Source organism: Rhinopithecus bieti, unplaced genomic scaffold (genome assembly GCF_001698545.2).
Source record: "Rhinopithecus bieti isolate Rb0 unplaced genomic scaffold, ASM169854v2 scaffold_10712, whole genome shotgun sequence".
NCBI classification, from domain to species: domain Eukaryota; kingdom Metazoa; phylum Chordata; class Mammalia; order Primates; family Cercopithecidae; genus Rhinopithecus; species Rhinopithecus bieti.
The window spans coordinates 1,301,380-1,316,576 of record NW_016806920.1 but is presented as its reverse complement, the minus strand read 5'-3'; the positions used below and the strand labels follow the sequence as shown (position 1 = coordinate 1,316,576).

The window sequence follows — 15,197 nt, the reverse complement described above, 5'->3', positions numbered from 1 at the left end:
GCTCTGTGGCCCAGGCTGGAGTGCAGTGGCCGGATCTCAGCTCACTGCAAGCTCTGCCTCCCGGGTTCACGCCATTCTCCTGCCTCAGCCTCCCGTGTAGCTGGGGCTACAGACGCCCACCACCGTGCCCGGCTAATTTTTGTATTTTTAGTAGAGACAGGGCTTCACCGTGTTAGTCAGGATGGTCTCGATCTTCTGACCTCGTGATCCGCCCGTCTCGGCCTCCCAAAGTACTGGGATTACAGGCATGAGCCACCGTGCCCGGCCATATACATTTTTTTAATCCAGTTTTTTTCATTATTCACAGCGTAGGCCTTAGTTTGAAATAAACTAGTCCATTTACAGCCAGAAATAGAAAGCAGCCACTGACTGATCGGTGGCCTATCCTTATGTATGCCTCTATATCTTACTGATTCCAAAAGTATTTAAGATAGGTTGACACACCTATGTGATGGTTGATTTGCCTTGTGTTCTATTTCCTGCTTGAAACCTAAACTGTTTACTACTCTAAAATATTAATTCTGTTGTAATTATTATGTAAACATATTCAAAATGCTTCTCCTCAATAGCTAAATCTGACTCCTTACATATAATATTTAACGTGTATTTGGGAGGTCCTTTGTAAATGCTGTCTTGTACTTACTCAATTTTATAAATATAAGAAACAGCGTTCTCAGAGACTAGATTATTTCAAAGTAAAAATAAAAACATTTATAAACATAAGCACTAGTATTTAATAGAATGTTGCCTGTATAATTTTGTTCTTTGATAACTTATAGTTACCTCAAAGGATATAAAATTTATAAAATAGGATGAGCAGAAGCTATATATATCTCCTATGGTTACATTAACACAAAATCTCAGTAATTCAAAATTGAAATTTACAAAACACTTCTAAGCTGTAGTTTGTCTCTGAACTAAGAAAATGTCTTATTACATAATTAAGTTTATAAGCACTGTGAAGACAATTTATCCTACTTAAGAAAACAAATTGCTATTAAGGACTGTCTTAAGGATACCAACTTTTTTTTTTTTTTTTTTTTTTTTTGAGACAGAGTCTCACTTTGTCGCCCAGGCTGGAGTGCAGTGGCGTAATCTCGGTTCACTGCAAGTTCCGTGTCGCTGGTTCACGCCATTCTCCTGCCTCAGTCTCCCGATTAGCTGGGACTACAGATGCCCGCCACCATGCCCAGCTAATTTTTTGTATTGTTAGTATGAGACGGGGTTTCACCATAGCCAGGATGGTCTCGATCTCCTGACCTCATGATCCACCCGCCTCGGCCTCCCAAAGTGCTGAGATTACAGGCATGAGCCACTGTGCCCGGCCAAGGATACCAACTTTTTATATGGCTATGAACAGCATTTAAAAATCAGTTTAATCTATATCTAATAATAATAATACTTACACTATCTCATTTTTTTATTTAAAAAATGTCACTTGTACATATACTTAGTAATGACTGCAAATTACTATGGATAATTGAAAGTGCCAAAAATAAACTGCAACACAGGATTTCCCTCCCCAGCATTTTACTGTCAATTCAAAAAAAACTAGAAACCTAGGTACTCCATCCTCCCTAAAGAATCTTTCTGTAAAAGTCATGGTCTTTCTATATTTGGTTCCTAAATGTACTATATTAACTACAAACTCAGAAAATTGTTTGGTCATAGGTTTTAAAAATTGGGAATGAGTACGATAGAACAGATAAGTATACACAATTATATTTTCCCAGCTCAACTGATAACTGGCTTTTAATACAATTATGGGTCATTATTCAGTATTATCATTACTGTGGGCAAAACATGAAATTCCATTTTTAGCAGGTTCCAATTAATTTCCTTGGTGGGTCAAGGGACCTTTCAAGATTTACAAGCACTCAAGACACAAAGAACCTTTCATTTTGTTTCCAAGGCTCTATTCTATTTCATCTATTTCCCTGGCTCAAATCTTTATGACTCTTTGCTCATACTTATCGATAGAGAAGCAGCCACCACACTATACTGGCCATCTGTCAGAAAGTGGCAATTAGTTCAGCATGACAAAAACCAGCTGTTGAAACTATATGCACACTATATGTTCACAATACAGTATTATTGTTATCGATGAGGAGACTACAATGTATTTCAGGAACCACTGTATCAGAAATTTGACTACAGAAATGGAAGTAAAATAAGAGATGTAGACATACCAGGGCCAGCATGACTTCTTTGGTGAGAATCAATGTTACTCAACCATAGCATGGTACCCCATTACATGGAGACATTATAGGATGATGGTTAAGGCACAGCTTTGATGTGAGGCAATTCAAGTCTTTGCTCTGCCATTTATTAATATTTACTATGTCCTTAAGCAGGTTATTTAGCCTCTCTATGCTTTAGTGTTCTCATCTATAAAACCAGGGATAACAATAATACCTACTTTATTGGTTTTTCTTAATTAGAATCAAATAAAAGTGAAGTTAGAACTCCTAACCCAATGGCTACAAAAAAACATAAGCAGTCAGTAAATACTTTAAAAATATTATGGTTGTTTTTTTTTCTCACCATAGATTATGTGTCTTTTTCTCTCTGTCTTTGGACCTGATCACTCCAGCACTCTCACCAACACCAGGTGTTTACCTATCTTTAGAAGTCTACCTTTGCTTTATAGCAACTACCTTAGAGTTGTCCATCTCAGACTTTGGGATTTCATCTTAGTTCACTTCAGACACACTCCAGGGATGCAGCAGTGTATAATGGGAAAAGATTTAAACACAGTGTTATCAAATAGAAATAAAATGTATGTCACATGTGTAATTTTACATTTTCTACTAGGCATATTTAAAAAGGAAGAATCAGCCAGATGCCCTGGTTTTGCCTATAGTCCCAGCCACTCAGGAGGCTGAGACAGGAGGATCACTTAGGCCCAGGAGTTCATGCCCAGCATGGGCAGCATAGCAAGACCCAATCTCTTATAAAATAAAACTAGAAGAAAAACAGGAAAAAGAAACAGGTAGAATTTTAGTAATATATTTATTTGCAAGAATATATCCAAATTATTATGATTTTAACAAGCAGCAATCACCATATTTCAAGTGTTCAATAACTACAGGTGCTTGCTCTATCAGACAGTACAGGCTTACAGTCAAATGAATGTGGATTCAAATTCTGGCCCTGCTTTTTATTTGCTATGCACTTGCTCTAAATCTGTTTCATTATGTTAAAAAATACTATCTCCAGCTATTGTGAGAATTAAATAAAAACAGCATACTCAAAACACTTAGCACAATGCTTACTTACAGGCATGCTCATTCAAAGAATTCCCTTACACCAACCTTCTACTATAGAACTGAACACTGGCTCAATACAGTGAAATCTGTGATCCAGATTAAGAGGAAAGGAAGAGAAAGGAATCCCTTCATCCTTCCTTTCTAGCTCTCTATAAACTGTGGCCTTTTCTCCCACCCACACAGCTCTGTTCTTTGCTTCCTAGCAGCTATAAATTTGACTCGGTAGACTTATTTCTAGAACCCCTGAACCCTTGTAGTCATGACCCACGTATGTGGTTCCAAGAAACTAAAAAAAAACCCATGCCTGAAAGAGAAATCCTACCATCTCCTTCTCCTATGCCTCTGTGGTATCCACCTCCCCAGCTGGCCCTACTGCCTACTCAGACAGTTTCTCCCTCATTCAGGGGTTCCCACTGCTGCAGCTTCCTCAGCCTCAGCAACTGCCATCAACATTAGTGCTTCTCCATTTAAAGAGAGTCTGGCATCAAACATTAAAGAGGCTGAGCAGCATTCTGCAAAATAACTGAACAGTACCCTTCAAAAGTGTCAATGTCATAAAAGACAATGATCAAGAAACTGTCATATACTAAAGGTGACTAGAGAGACATAAAAAATAAAAAATGAAAATATGGGATCTTGAGTAGGATCTTCGCCCAAAAAAAAGACATTAGTGGGAAAACAGATGAAATTTGAATAAGGTCTATAGATTAGAACTAATAATATTCTACTGATGTAATTTCCTGGTTTCAGTAATTGAACTATGGTTCTATATAATGTTAACATTAGGGGATTTATGGGAACTCTCTATATTATTTTTGCAACTTTTCTTCAAAACAAATAAAAGCAAAATAAAGTTAAAACAATTTTAAATGTGATTATTTAGGACTTTATTATGAAAGAACCTCTGTCCCAATGGACTTGTTAAGTGATATATTATTGTGAAATAGTGTAACTTATGTTAAGCCAGGAAGGCCATCACACAGGTTAATGAAAAGTCAATTCCAAGGTATAGAAGTTCCTCCTTAATCACCACTATGAGTTTGTAAATCACTAAGAGAGTATGATGCCACCTACATATACTGAGGACTTGATGACAGCAAATCATATTTTGTGCAATCAGTAATGTTATTAAGTAAACATAGCTACTGAATAACATAACATACTTAAACAGTAACTTCACTGTGACCAACTTTTTACAAGAAAGAAAGAGACAGTGAAAAATAAGAAAGATATGCAAAAAAATAATATGCACCGACCTCCCTCTGCCAGACATCCCATGCTATAGGAAACAACACTGGTCAACCAACTCTGAACAAAACCCCTTCCAATAGAAAGGACAGTCTGCTTTGCTATAGTGTGTGTTTCTGCAACATGAATTAACATAGACAATTGGTAAATGGAGAAAAGATTTCAGTGTAATGCAGAAGTTACATTGGTTCATATGTAATTTTTTTCCCAGATCATTAACGTTTTGCTTCATTAGTAAAGGCAACTGAAGGCTACATATTCTAATGGCAGGAAACCAGGAAGCAATCAGTATTATATATTCAACCTTTCTCTTAGAAGTGCTATTGCAAAGTTAACCATGATCTTTGTTTATAAATAAATAAATAAAACAAAATAACACAAAACAATGAGGAGAGCATACAACTCTGGTATCAGAACATTTTGTATAAAACTTACAAGCTTTTCTCTGTTTATGACTTCTGATGATAACGTCTTTCTGCCCTTGTATCCATGGACAGCCTCAACTCTTCCTTATACCACCTACCACTATGCTATTGCCACCTTTTATGTTTTAAGTAAAATATTACTTTTACTGTCGTTTAATTATTAGAAACTTCATGTCTTATAAACTGTGTTAGTATTTTTATTGAGATTGTTATTGTTTTCATCAGTGCTCTGGTTATGAAGTTGAATAAGCCCTACTGATTTAAGTAAGAATTTGCAAACTGCAAATTTTCCAGAAAAGCATAAATATTATAGTAGAAATGTTGTATTCCCACACATTCTGAATACACTGTCTCAAGAATTTTAATATAAAAGGTTATACTTTTTTAATATAAAAGGTTTTCAAAGATTACTTATCAATGAAGTATACTGTTAATATCAATTTCTAAACAAAATTACAAAGTATATTTTATAATTAGCTTTAAATTGAACATTTTAATACACATTTCTGTATTCGTCACACATTTCTTAAATAGGATGCTCCAATGTAGTAACAAAAATTATCATCTATGTTAAAACCAAACTGATGCATTATGTAAGAAAAGCAAATATTCAATATTTGACATAAATTAAATGTATATTATGAACTGTAATCAAACCAACATCAATCTTCTAAAATGAAGCAGTTTCTAACTTGTATGAAAATACACGGATATAGGCTAGAAAGCATTTTTGCTCATAAGACTAAAAAGATACTTTTTTTTAGACAGGGTCTCACTGTCACCCAGGCTGGAGTGCAGTGGCACAATCACAGAGTACTGCAGCCTCGACCTCCCAGGCTCAATCAATCTTCCTACCTCAGTCTCCCAGGTAGCTAGAACTATAGACCCACATCACTAAACCCAGCCAATGTTTGTATTTTTTGTAGAGACAGGGTTTCACCATGTTGCCCGAGCTGGTCTCAAACTCCTGGGCTCAAGGGACCCACACACCTTGGCCTCCCAAAGTGCCAAGATTACAGGCCTGAGCCACCTGACCCTGACCTAAAGAAAGACTTTAAATAATGCTAAACAAGAATTTAGCATCAGATTTTTTGTTTTTTTCTCAAAGTAACAACATTGCTTCATGATCATCTGTTGTTAAACATGTAATACTAGTAACTAAGCAGTCTTTTATGTAAATGGCTCCTCCTAAAAACAAGCATGTGAAAGTTTGTGTTATTTGTACATGACAAAGATATAGCGCATAACTGAGTCACTAAAAACACAGTCTGGGCCGGGGGCGGTGGCTAACACCTGTAATCCGAGCACTTTGGGAGGCCGAGGTGGGCGGATCACAAGGTCAGGAGATCGAGACCATCCTGGCTAACACGGATGGTCTCGTGAAACCACCATCACCATCATGGTCAGGTGGAACCCGTTTCTACTAAAAATACAAAAAATTAGCTAGGTGTGGTGGCGGGTGCCTGTAGTCCCAGCTACTCGGGAGGCTGAGGCAGGAGAATGGCCTGAACCCTGGAGGCGGGGCGTGCAATGAGCCGAGGTCACACCACTGCACTCCAGCCTAGGCAACAGAGGGAGACTCTGTCTCCAGAAAAAAACACAGTTCAACTGGAATAGCTATAATTTATATATCAATCCCAATTTGAATAGAATATTTTTGAAGTTAATGTATATAATAAATATCAATCACTATGAATATTTACATAAAAGAGTAATGTGCTCTTTTCAATATACTCCATGATATGGCAGGGTACTTTTATGAACCCATGCAACCCTGAATATCAAGGAACCTTGTTTTATTTTTCAATTATCTACTCAAGTCCACTTGGTTACAGATAGTATGTTTCTCACAGGGAAAAAAAATACTGCACAATTGTCTGTGTACAGTGTGACCTCTTTCACTTGGGTGGGTATCCTTTCCATCACCAACTAAGTGAGGATGTAACCTTGTCAAACCAAAGGCAAAAGAATAATGAGCATATGACAGGCTAACCCAGCATGGAAAAGGTTGTTTAGGAGGTTGCAAAAATAGTACTCTGAATGACAAAATAAAAGTACACTTCAAAGAGCAGGTTAATATTTTTAAAAGCACTCAAAACCTGAGAAGCATTTAATCCCCCTCCTTGGATGTCTGCCATACAAAACTCCACTTGAATTTATTTCATTAGTCACTAACCAGAGTTGGTTAATATGTCTTCAAATGAATACTGGTAGAATAGTCTTGAAAGAAACACATTTATAGAATATCTGTTTCCACAAAGCACTAGCCAAAGTTAAGTACAAATAAGCAGACAATGTCGTGCTTTTACCAAACAATTTTCAGTTACCATCCAACAAGAAAAAAATCCTTCCAATTCAAGAATCAGAAATACAAATGGGAAAGGTATTTACCCAGTAGCAGGTTTTTACTGTAGCCAAATCAAATGGCAGTAACACTGCTACATTAATTGTTTCCCCTAACTGGCATAACAGGGAATCATACTATAAGTATTTGAAACGTGAAGAAATTAGACAAGTTTGGCTGCAGTCTTCCTAGTGTAAATTTACTTTTAAAGCAAACAAACAGAAATCTCCAAACCATTTAAGCATGTCCTAGGACTACGTGTTATATCATTGCGTCAGTTATGCACACTTTGACATTCCTTTTTCACATTAAGACCCGAATGAAATTTTTTATGCGGACCAGTCACAATATTATAACAGTGAAACAGTGCCACCTTTTGGCCCCAAACAGAAGCATCCAGTACTAGTCTTTCAATCTTCCTTTTTCAGTTAAACTCCTGATGTACATAAATGTCAATGATTCTCATGTCATAATTATCACCTTCTAGGGATACTTTTCATCTATACAAACCAAGAAAACATTGAGGTAACAAAAAAATTGCTTACCAAAATGCAAAATTTCAAAATATTCCGAAGTAATACTAAATGCATGTATTTTTAATAATTTCTAATCAACATTAAATACATTTTACCCAATCCAAATATGTTAGTCAACGAACATATTTTAAACACAAAAAATTCTTTTTAGAGCACTGTTACACTGCAAAATTGATTTTTTTAAAACACATTATATTTAACATGTATTCAATTTAATAACTGGCAATGATATTAACAATGGATTGCCATTTCAATCAGCATAAGTATAAATAATTTTATATACAAATATAGTATGCTTCTGTGTTACTTACACCAATGATACAATGTCACCACGGTGTACTTCAAAATTCCTCACTTTCCAGTGGTTCAAAAGCACGACATCAGATGACTGGCTCCCCCCAGGATTCAAAGAAGGCTAGAAAATAAGGAGAAAGAGACACATCTATCATTTGTATTTTTCAATCTTCATGGTTCTTGCACTTCATAGCTTGAGTGGAGTGAAATAAAACATTTCTAATACAGTACCTTTCTATAAATTGCTGTTCTAAAGTAACTGTAAATGATGAGTTTTCAAAAAGGCTCATTGGGATTCTTCACAGATGAACCAGAAAAAAATAAATTGCCAATACTTATTTGAAAGGAACGTGTGCTAGACATTAAAATCTTTAGTAAACTCCAGTAAAGAGGTATGAAAAGCCTTAAGAATAATATAAAAACATGAGGAAGAAGTGAGTCAAATGAGTCAAACCTCCCAACAAAATATCCAGATAGAATCTAATTCCACAGTAGTACACATCATTGTTCCATCTAGGGAAAAGAAGAAATAATCCCAAATCACAGTCATATCCACAAATCTTCACAGTCATATGAAGAACTGAAGAGGGCAAAAGAAAGATGTGATAGGATTATCATTATTAAATGTATGGATTTCCCAATTCGACCTCTCTTTTCTCAAAAGGGCACATGTCCTAAGGGTCCTGGTCCCAGTTTGAGCCTAATAAGGGGCTTTCATCCTAGGATTCAGAGAAGTCTAACTGTGCCTGAGGATTAATGGATCAAGAACTGAGAAACATTTTGTGTAAGAATTTTTCTGAAGGTCAGGAACCATACAGGAACAAAAATTTGATTGGGGAACTATGAAACCAGTCATTTGGACAGGGGTACAGACAAAGCCAATGAACAACAAGCTTGAGGCAAGAACAGGGGGACAAAATAATTAGAAGAGCTAAGACAGCCTTTGCACTGTTTTTTAATTTTTTTTCATTTTTTATTTCAATAGGTTTTGTAAGAAAAGGGGGTGTTCGGTTACATGAATTAAGTTCTTCAGTAGTGATTTCTGAGATTCTGGTGCACCCATCACCCATCCCCCAAGCATTGTGCACTGTACCCAATGTGTAGGCTTTTATCCCTCACCACCACCCACATTTTCCCCCAAGTCCCCAAAGTCCAATGTATCATTCTATGCCTTTGTGCCCTCAGAGTTTAGCTCCCACATACCAGTGAGAACATACGATGTTTGGTTTTCCATCCATGACTTACTTCACTTAGAATAATAGTCTCCAATTCCATTCAGATTGCTGTGAATAACATTATTTCGTTCCTTTTTATGGCTGAGTAATATATGTATGTGTATGTGTGTGTGTGTGTGTGTGTGTATATATACACACATCATGTTTTCTTTATCCACTTGTTGATTGATGGGCATTTGGGCTGGTTCCATATTTTTGCAACTATAAATTATGCTGCTATAAACATGTGTGTGCAAGCATACATCTTTTTCATATAATGAGTTATTTTCCTCGGGGTAGATACCTATTATTGCTAGGGATTGCTAGATCAAATGGTAGATCTACTTTAGTTATTTAAGGAACCTCCACACTGTTTTCCATCGTGGTTGTACTAGTTTACACTGCCCCTAACATTGTAAAAGTGTTTCCTGTTCACCACATCCACACCAACATCTATTTTTTTTTTTTATTTTTTCATTATGGCCATTCTTGCAGGAGTGAGGTAGTACTGCATTGTGCTTTTGATTTGCATTTCCCTGATAATTAAAGATGATGAGGATTTTTTCATATGCTTTTTGGCCATTTGTATATCTTTTCTTGAGAACTGTCTATTCATGTCCTCAGCCCACATTTTTTTCTGTTGTTTTTGTTTGTTTGTTTGTTTGTTGAGATGGAGTCTCACTGTCGCCCAGGCTGGAGTGCAACGGCGCGACCTCGGCTCACTGCAAGGTTCGTCTCCCGGGTTCACGCTATTCTCCTGCCTCAGCCTACTGAGTAGCTGGGACTACAGGCGCCCGCCAACACGCCCAGCTAATTTTTTGTATTTTTAGTAGAGATGGGGTTTCACCATGTTAGCCAGGACGGTCTCCATCTCCTGACCTCATGATCTGCCCACCTTGGCCTCTCAAAGTGCTGGGATTACAGGTGTGAGCCACCGCACCCAGCCTCAGCCCACTTTTTGATGTAGTTGGTTGTTTCTTGCTGATTTGAGTTCTGACTCTCCAAGAATGCTACCATGGGAAGTGGCCATTTCCGTGGTGATAGGAAAGGTGCCAAGCAACAACTGAGGCTCTCCGCCTTCACTGAGGAGCTGATGACAGCAGCCAGTGGAGACACAACAACAGCAACCGGGGCAGAAGCAAGGAAAACAGTGAACACAGGGCAACAGCCAGTCCCTGGAGCAGTAATAGCATGCCTTTTGTTAAAAATTCCTGGAATTATTTGTAGATTTTCTACAAAGCAAGAGTTGACAAATATGTCAAAATTCTGCCTGGAGGCTATTATCCTGACACTATTTTTGATCCAGGGTTTTGCAGCTGAAAAACGCTGGTTATCCTTGAACATCTCAAACACTGCCAGAGCTTTCACCAACTCCTTTGGAGATAATACCTAGATCTCTAACTTAGTTTTAAATTCCCTGCTAGTCATTTCACTTGACTACCTGATAAAAAATTCAACAAGATTAAAATGGAATTTGTTATCACTTCCTAATAATAAAAAGGTTTTTTTTGGTTTTTTGTTTGTTTGTTTTGAGACAGTCTCTTCTGCCTCAGCCTCCTGAGTAGCTGGGATTACAGGTGCGCACCACCACGCCCAGCTAATTTTCGTATTTTTAGTAGAGACAGGGTTTCACCATATTGGCCAGGCTGGTCTCGAACGCCTGACCTCGTGATCCGCCCACCTCAGCCTCCCAAAGTGCTGGGATTACACATGTGAGCCACTGCACTGGCCTCTTTTTTTTTTTTTTAAAGAGGGTCTCGCTCTGCCACTCAGGCTGGAGTGCACTGGCATGATCATAGTTCACTGTAGCCTTGAATGCCTGGGCTCAGTCTCCCAGGTCCCAGGTAGCTAGGACTACAGGTCTACAAGTGCATACCACCACATCCAGCTAAGTTGGTTTCTTTTTTTTTTTTTTTTTTTTTTTTTTTGTTTTTTTTTTTGTTTGTTTGTTTGTTTTTTAGAGATGGGAGGATCTTGCTATGTTGACCAGGCTGGTCTTGAACTCCTGACCTCAAGCAATCCTCCTGTCTTATCATCCAAAGCGCTGAGATTACAGGTAGGAGCCACCATGCCCAGTCCTTTCTTATTTTCTTACATTCGGTTTACCCTTTCCCAGTCAACCAGCTTAAAAATCTTAGTTGTCTTCTTACTTCTCATCCAACCAGTCAGCAAGCTAAAGGGATCTTTTTTTAATCATAATGTCTTCTACTTTTGGCACATGTTTTCTTTCCTCTCTAGCATCATCATATTTCAAGCACCAATCATTATGTAATTCATGCTATATCTACACTAATCAGTCTGTCACCTCCAACTTAGAAATGATTCCATTTCTTTCTAGTTATATGATCTTCACCAAGTTATTTAACTTCATTATGCCATACACTACTAGGAAAATGGTGATGATTATTATCTAATTAATAATTAAATAATAATAGCCAATACCTACCAAGTACTTACCATGTGTCCTAGTCTAATAACAATAGCCAGATATATTCAGTGCTCACCATGTGCAAGACACTGTTTAAGGGCTTTACAAATATAGTTGACCCTTGAACAACACAGGTTTGAACTGCATGGTTCCACTAATACACAGATTTTTTTCAATAAAAGTTACACTGAGTGTGCCTGCCTCTCCTGCTTCCCTTTCCACCTCTTCCATATCTGCCACCCCTGAGACAGTAAGACCAACTCCGCTTCTTTCTCCTCCTCCTCCTTAGTCTACTCAATATGAAGACAGTGAGGATGAAGTCCTTTATGATGATCCTCTTCCACTTAAGAAATAGAAATCTTCTTCTCTTTCTTATGATGTTGTTAATAACATTTTATTTTCTCTATCTTACTTTATTGTAAAAACATAGTATATAATACATATAGCATATAAAAATATGTGTTAATCTCAACTGTTTATGTTAACAGGAAAGCTTCTGGTCAAAAGTAGACTATTAGTAGTTAAGCTGTGGGGTGTGGGGCAGTCAAAAGTTACATACAAATGTTTGACTGCATGGGAGTTGGGTCTCTCACCCCGTCATTGTTCAAGAGTGAACTACACTACCTTATTTGGTAAGATCATTCATTTAAAGTGCTTATGGTAGTTCTTGGCCCATAGGTGACCTCTCAATAACTTCTATTATTGATATTACTACATCACAATTTTAATTTTAGGCAGGTCTGTACTCTCTGCTCTCCCTAGTGAGGAACAGAGTCGATACGGTAGCATAAGTCCAAAGGGCTTTACTGAGCCATGGTGCTAGGGAACGGAGCTTTTGTCATCACAACAGTAGGTTAGATTATTAAAAGTTGAGCTTCCACAAGGGTACACTCTCTATTTCATTCATACTTCTCATTCAAATTCTCTATCTCCCTCTTCCTCTCTGTCTTTGACCTCAGTATCCACAGGTCCTCTTCCCTCATTTCTTTGTATTCTTCTTTCTATATAACCGACACAGTAAAGGTGACCTGGAGGGAAACTATCTGGACTCTGGACCAAAAAGAGAAAACCTCCCTATTGTACTTTCACTGCATTTGGTTTTTCTTTTCTTTTTTTTTTTCTTGCCATAATAGTAAAGGAACAAAAGGTGATTTAATTATTTCTGACTGTTCTTCTTGGTCTCTTTTACTGGTTGTTTTTTTTTTTTTTTTTTTTTTTTTTTTTTTTGAAGTTTGTGACTGTAACTCATAAGATCAAAAATCCCAAGTTCACCATCACATCCTATGATTATTTCTATCATAATATTTAAATGTGCATTATAATCATTCCCTTATCTCTCTTTCTAAGAGTCTATAAGCTCTTGTTTTTTTAAGTTTTGAGAATTATTTCTTATGCCTATATTTTTGAGATCGGGCACTTTGCAGGTAATTAACACATTTTAGTGGAAAGAATTAAAAAAATCAATTGGTGGAATTTCCAAACATTTTCCAAATTAACAAGGTCAAAACAAAGATCCTATTCCAGTCTACTCCAGCCCCCAAATACACTTCCCCTCCTTATTTAACAGTAGTACCATTTACCCTATCCCCCATACTGGAAGACTCGTAAGTCAGCTCCAGTTTCTAACCCACTCTTTGAATGCCTCATCATCAGACTTCCTTCTGTCAAGAATGTTTTTTCTCCACTTGGAAACTTCTAGTCATTTGTCAAAGTCCTTATCTGACGGGGACTCCTCTGTAAAGCCTTTAAAAAATATAAAAATATAAAACATGCTGCAGTTCCCTTAAGGAAATTGGAAAATTACATCTTGGTGTTCCAACACTGGACATAGAAAAGTCTCCATTGACCCAAATTTTAACTTCATCTTTCCCTTATAGAATCACTCAAATGCCCAACTTTTCTAATTGTAATTGTTAGAACCAAAAGGTAAAGCATTATAAACAAAAGATTTATGCAAGGGAAGAAAACAGAAGGAAGCATGTCTAACTTCCAATAGTGAAATATTAGAATCAACAGTCAACACCTGAATGACATTGGTTGATTTTACAAAGGAAGCAACAGAGTTTTCTTTTACCTTTTATTTCCTCCACAGGTTTAAATTAGCTACTCCCTCATGTGCGTTCCCATAGCAATGCAGGTACTTAATAGGTATCTGCCCACAGGTAGGACTCTTTTCACTCAGGTCTAAGTTTCTCAACTGCTGAAACCATGTCTTAGCCATTTTTGTACACCTAATCCCAGAACAGTGGTTGGAAAATAATATTTCTATAAAGTCTAAAAGATTAAAGGTTTTTAAAAGCTATTTAAATCAGACAGTTTCTAGAATATACATTATCTAAATAATGTATACATCTCTTTCAATGAAAACATATTCTAGATAAGTAAGTATAGTAAGAAATTTTTTGTGTCTCACCAAGTTAGGCAATTTAAGAGTTAGAAATAGTTGAATAGGGCTTTATTATTCATAATGAAATAATGGTAATCACAACACAGTAAACTATATTATTTATTTATCTAACACTTATGAATATCAACAAAACATTTTTAAAGAAAAACCTTCTTGAATTGGGAGGCTGTTCCTATAGCACTATATAAGAACCACAGTTTTCTGTAATTCACTAAAACAAAAGCTTTATTAAAAGAAAAAAACAACGTCCGGGCGCGGTGGCTCGCTCCTGTAATCCCAGCACTTTGGGGGCCGAGGCAGGCAGATCATGAGGTCAGGAGATCGAGACCATCCTGGCTAACACAATGAAACCCCATCTCTGCTAAAAAATACAAAAAATTACTCAGATGTGGTGGTGGGCGCCTGTAGTCCCAACTACTGTTGTCCCAGCTACTCGGCAGGTTGAGGCAGGGAGAATGGCGTGAACCCGGGAGGCAGAGCCTGCAGTGAGCCCAGACCATGCCACTGCACTCCTGCCTGGGCAACAGAGCGAGACTCTGCCTCAAAACCAAAAAAAAAAAAAATAGAGCAAACAATTTTTTCAAATCAATGAAGTTAAACCATCAAGTAGAAATTAAAAGTCATAAATAATACTTTGATATGGCCACAGAATCTGTATTTTCTTGTTATGTTATTAATATTTTAAATCCTAGATTCCAAGAGACTACATCAAAGTATAACTAACTGGCCGGGCGCGGTGGCTCAAGCCTGTAATCCCAGCACTTTGGGAGGCCAAGACGGGCGGATCACGAGGCCAGGAGATCGAGACCATCCTGGCTAACACGGTGAAACCCCGTCTCTACTAAAAAATACAAAAAACTAGCCGGGCGAGGTGGCGGGCGCCTGTAGTCCCAGCTACTCGGGAGGCTGAGGCAGGAGAATGGCGTGAACCCGGGAGGGGAGTTTGCAGTGAGCGGAGATCCGCCCACTGCACCCAGCCCAGGCGACAAAGCGAGACTCCGTCTCAAAAAAAAAAAAAATAAAACCTCAAAA

At 37.5% G+C, this 15,197-nt stretch overlaps 1 protein-coding gene across 9 annotated transcripts in view; it reads right to left on the bottom strand.

Moving 5' to 3' along the window:
* IMMP2L (inner mitochondrial membrane peptidase subunit 2) overlaps nt 1-15,197 on the bottom strand; it is a 929,145-nt gene that overhangs the window by 851,754 nt on the left and 62,194 nt on the right. For all 9 annotated transcript variants that reach the window (XM_017878669.1, XM_017878676.1, XM_017878675.1 and 6 more), the window contains one exon: nt 8,134-8,237. In XM_017878669.1, the coding sequence (XP_017734158.1) occupies nt 8,134-8,237 (104 nt within the window). The remainder of the gene's footprint in view (nt 1-8,133; nt 8,238-15,197) is intronic.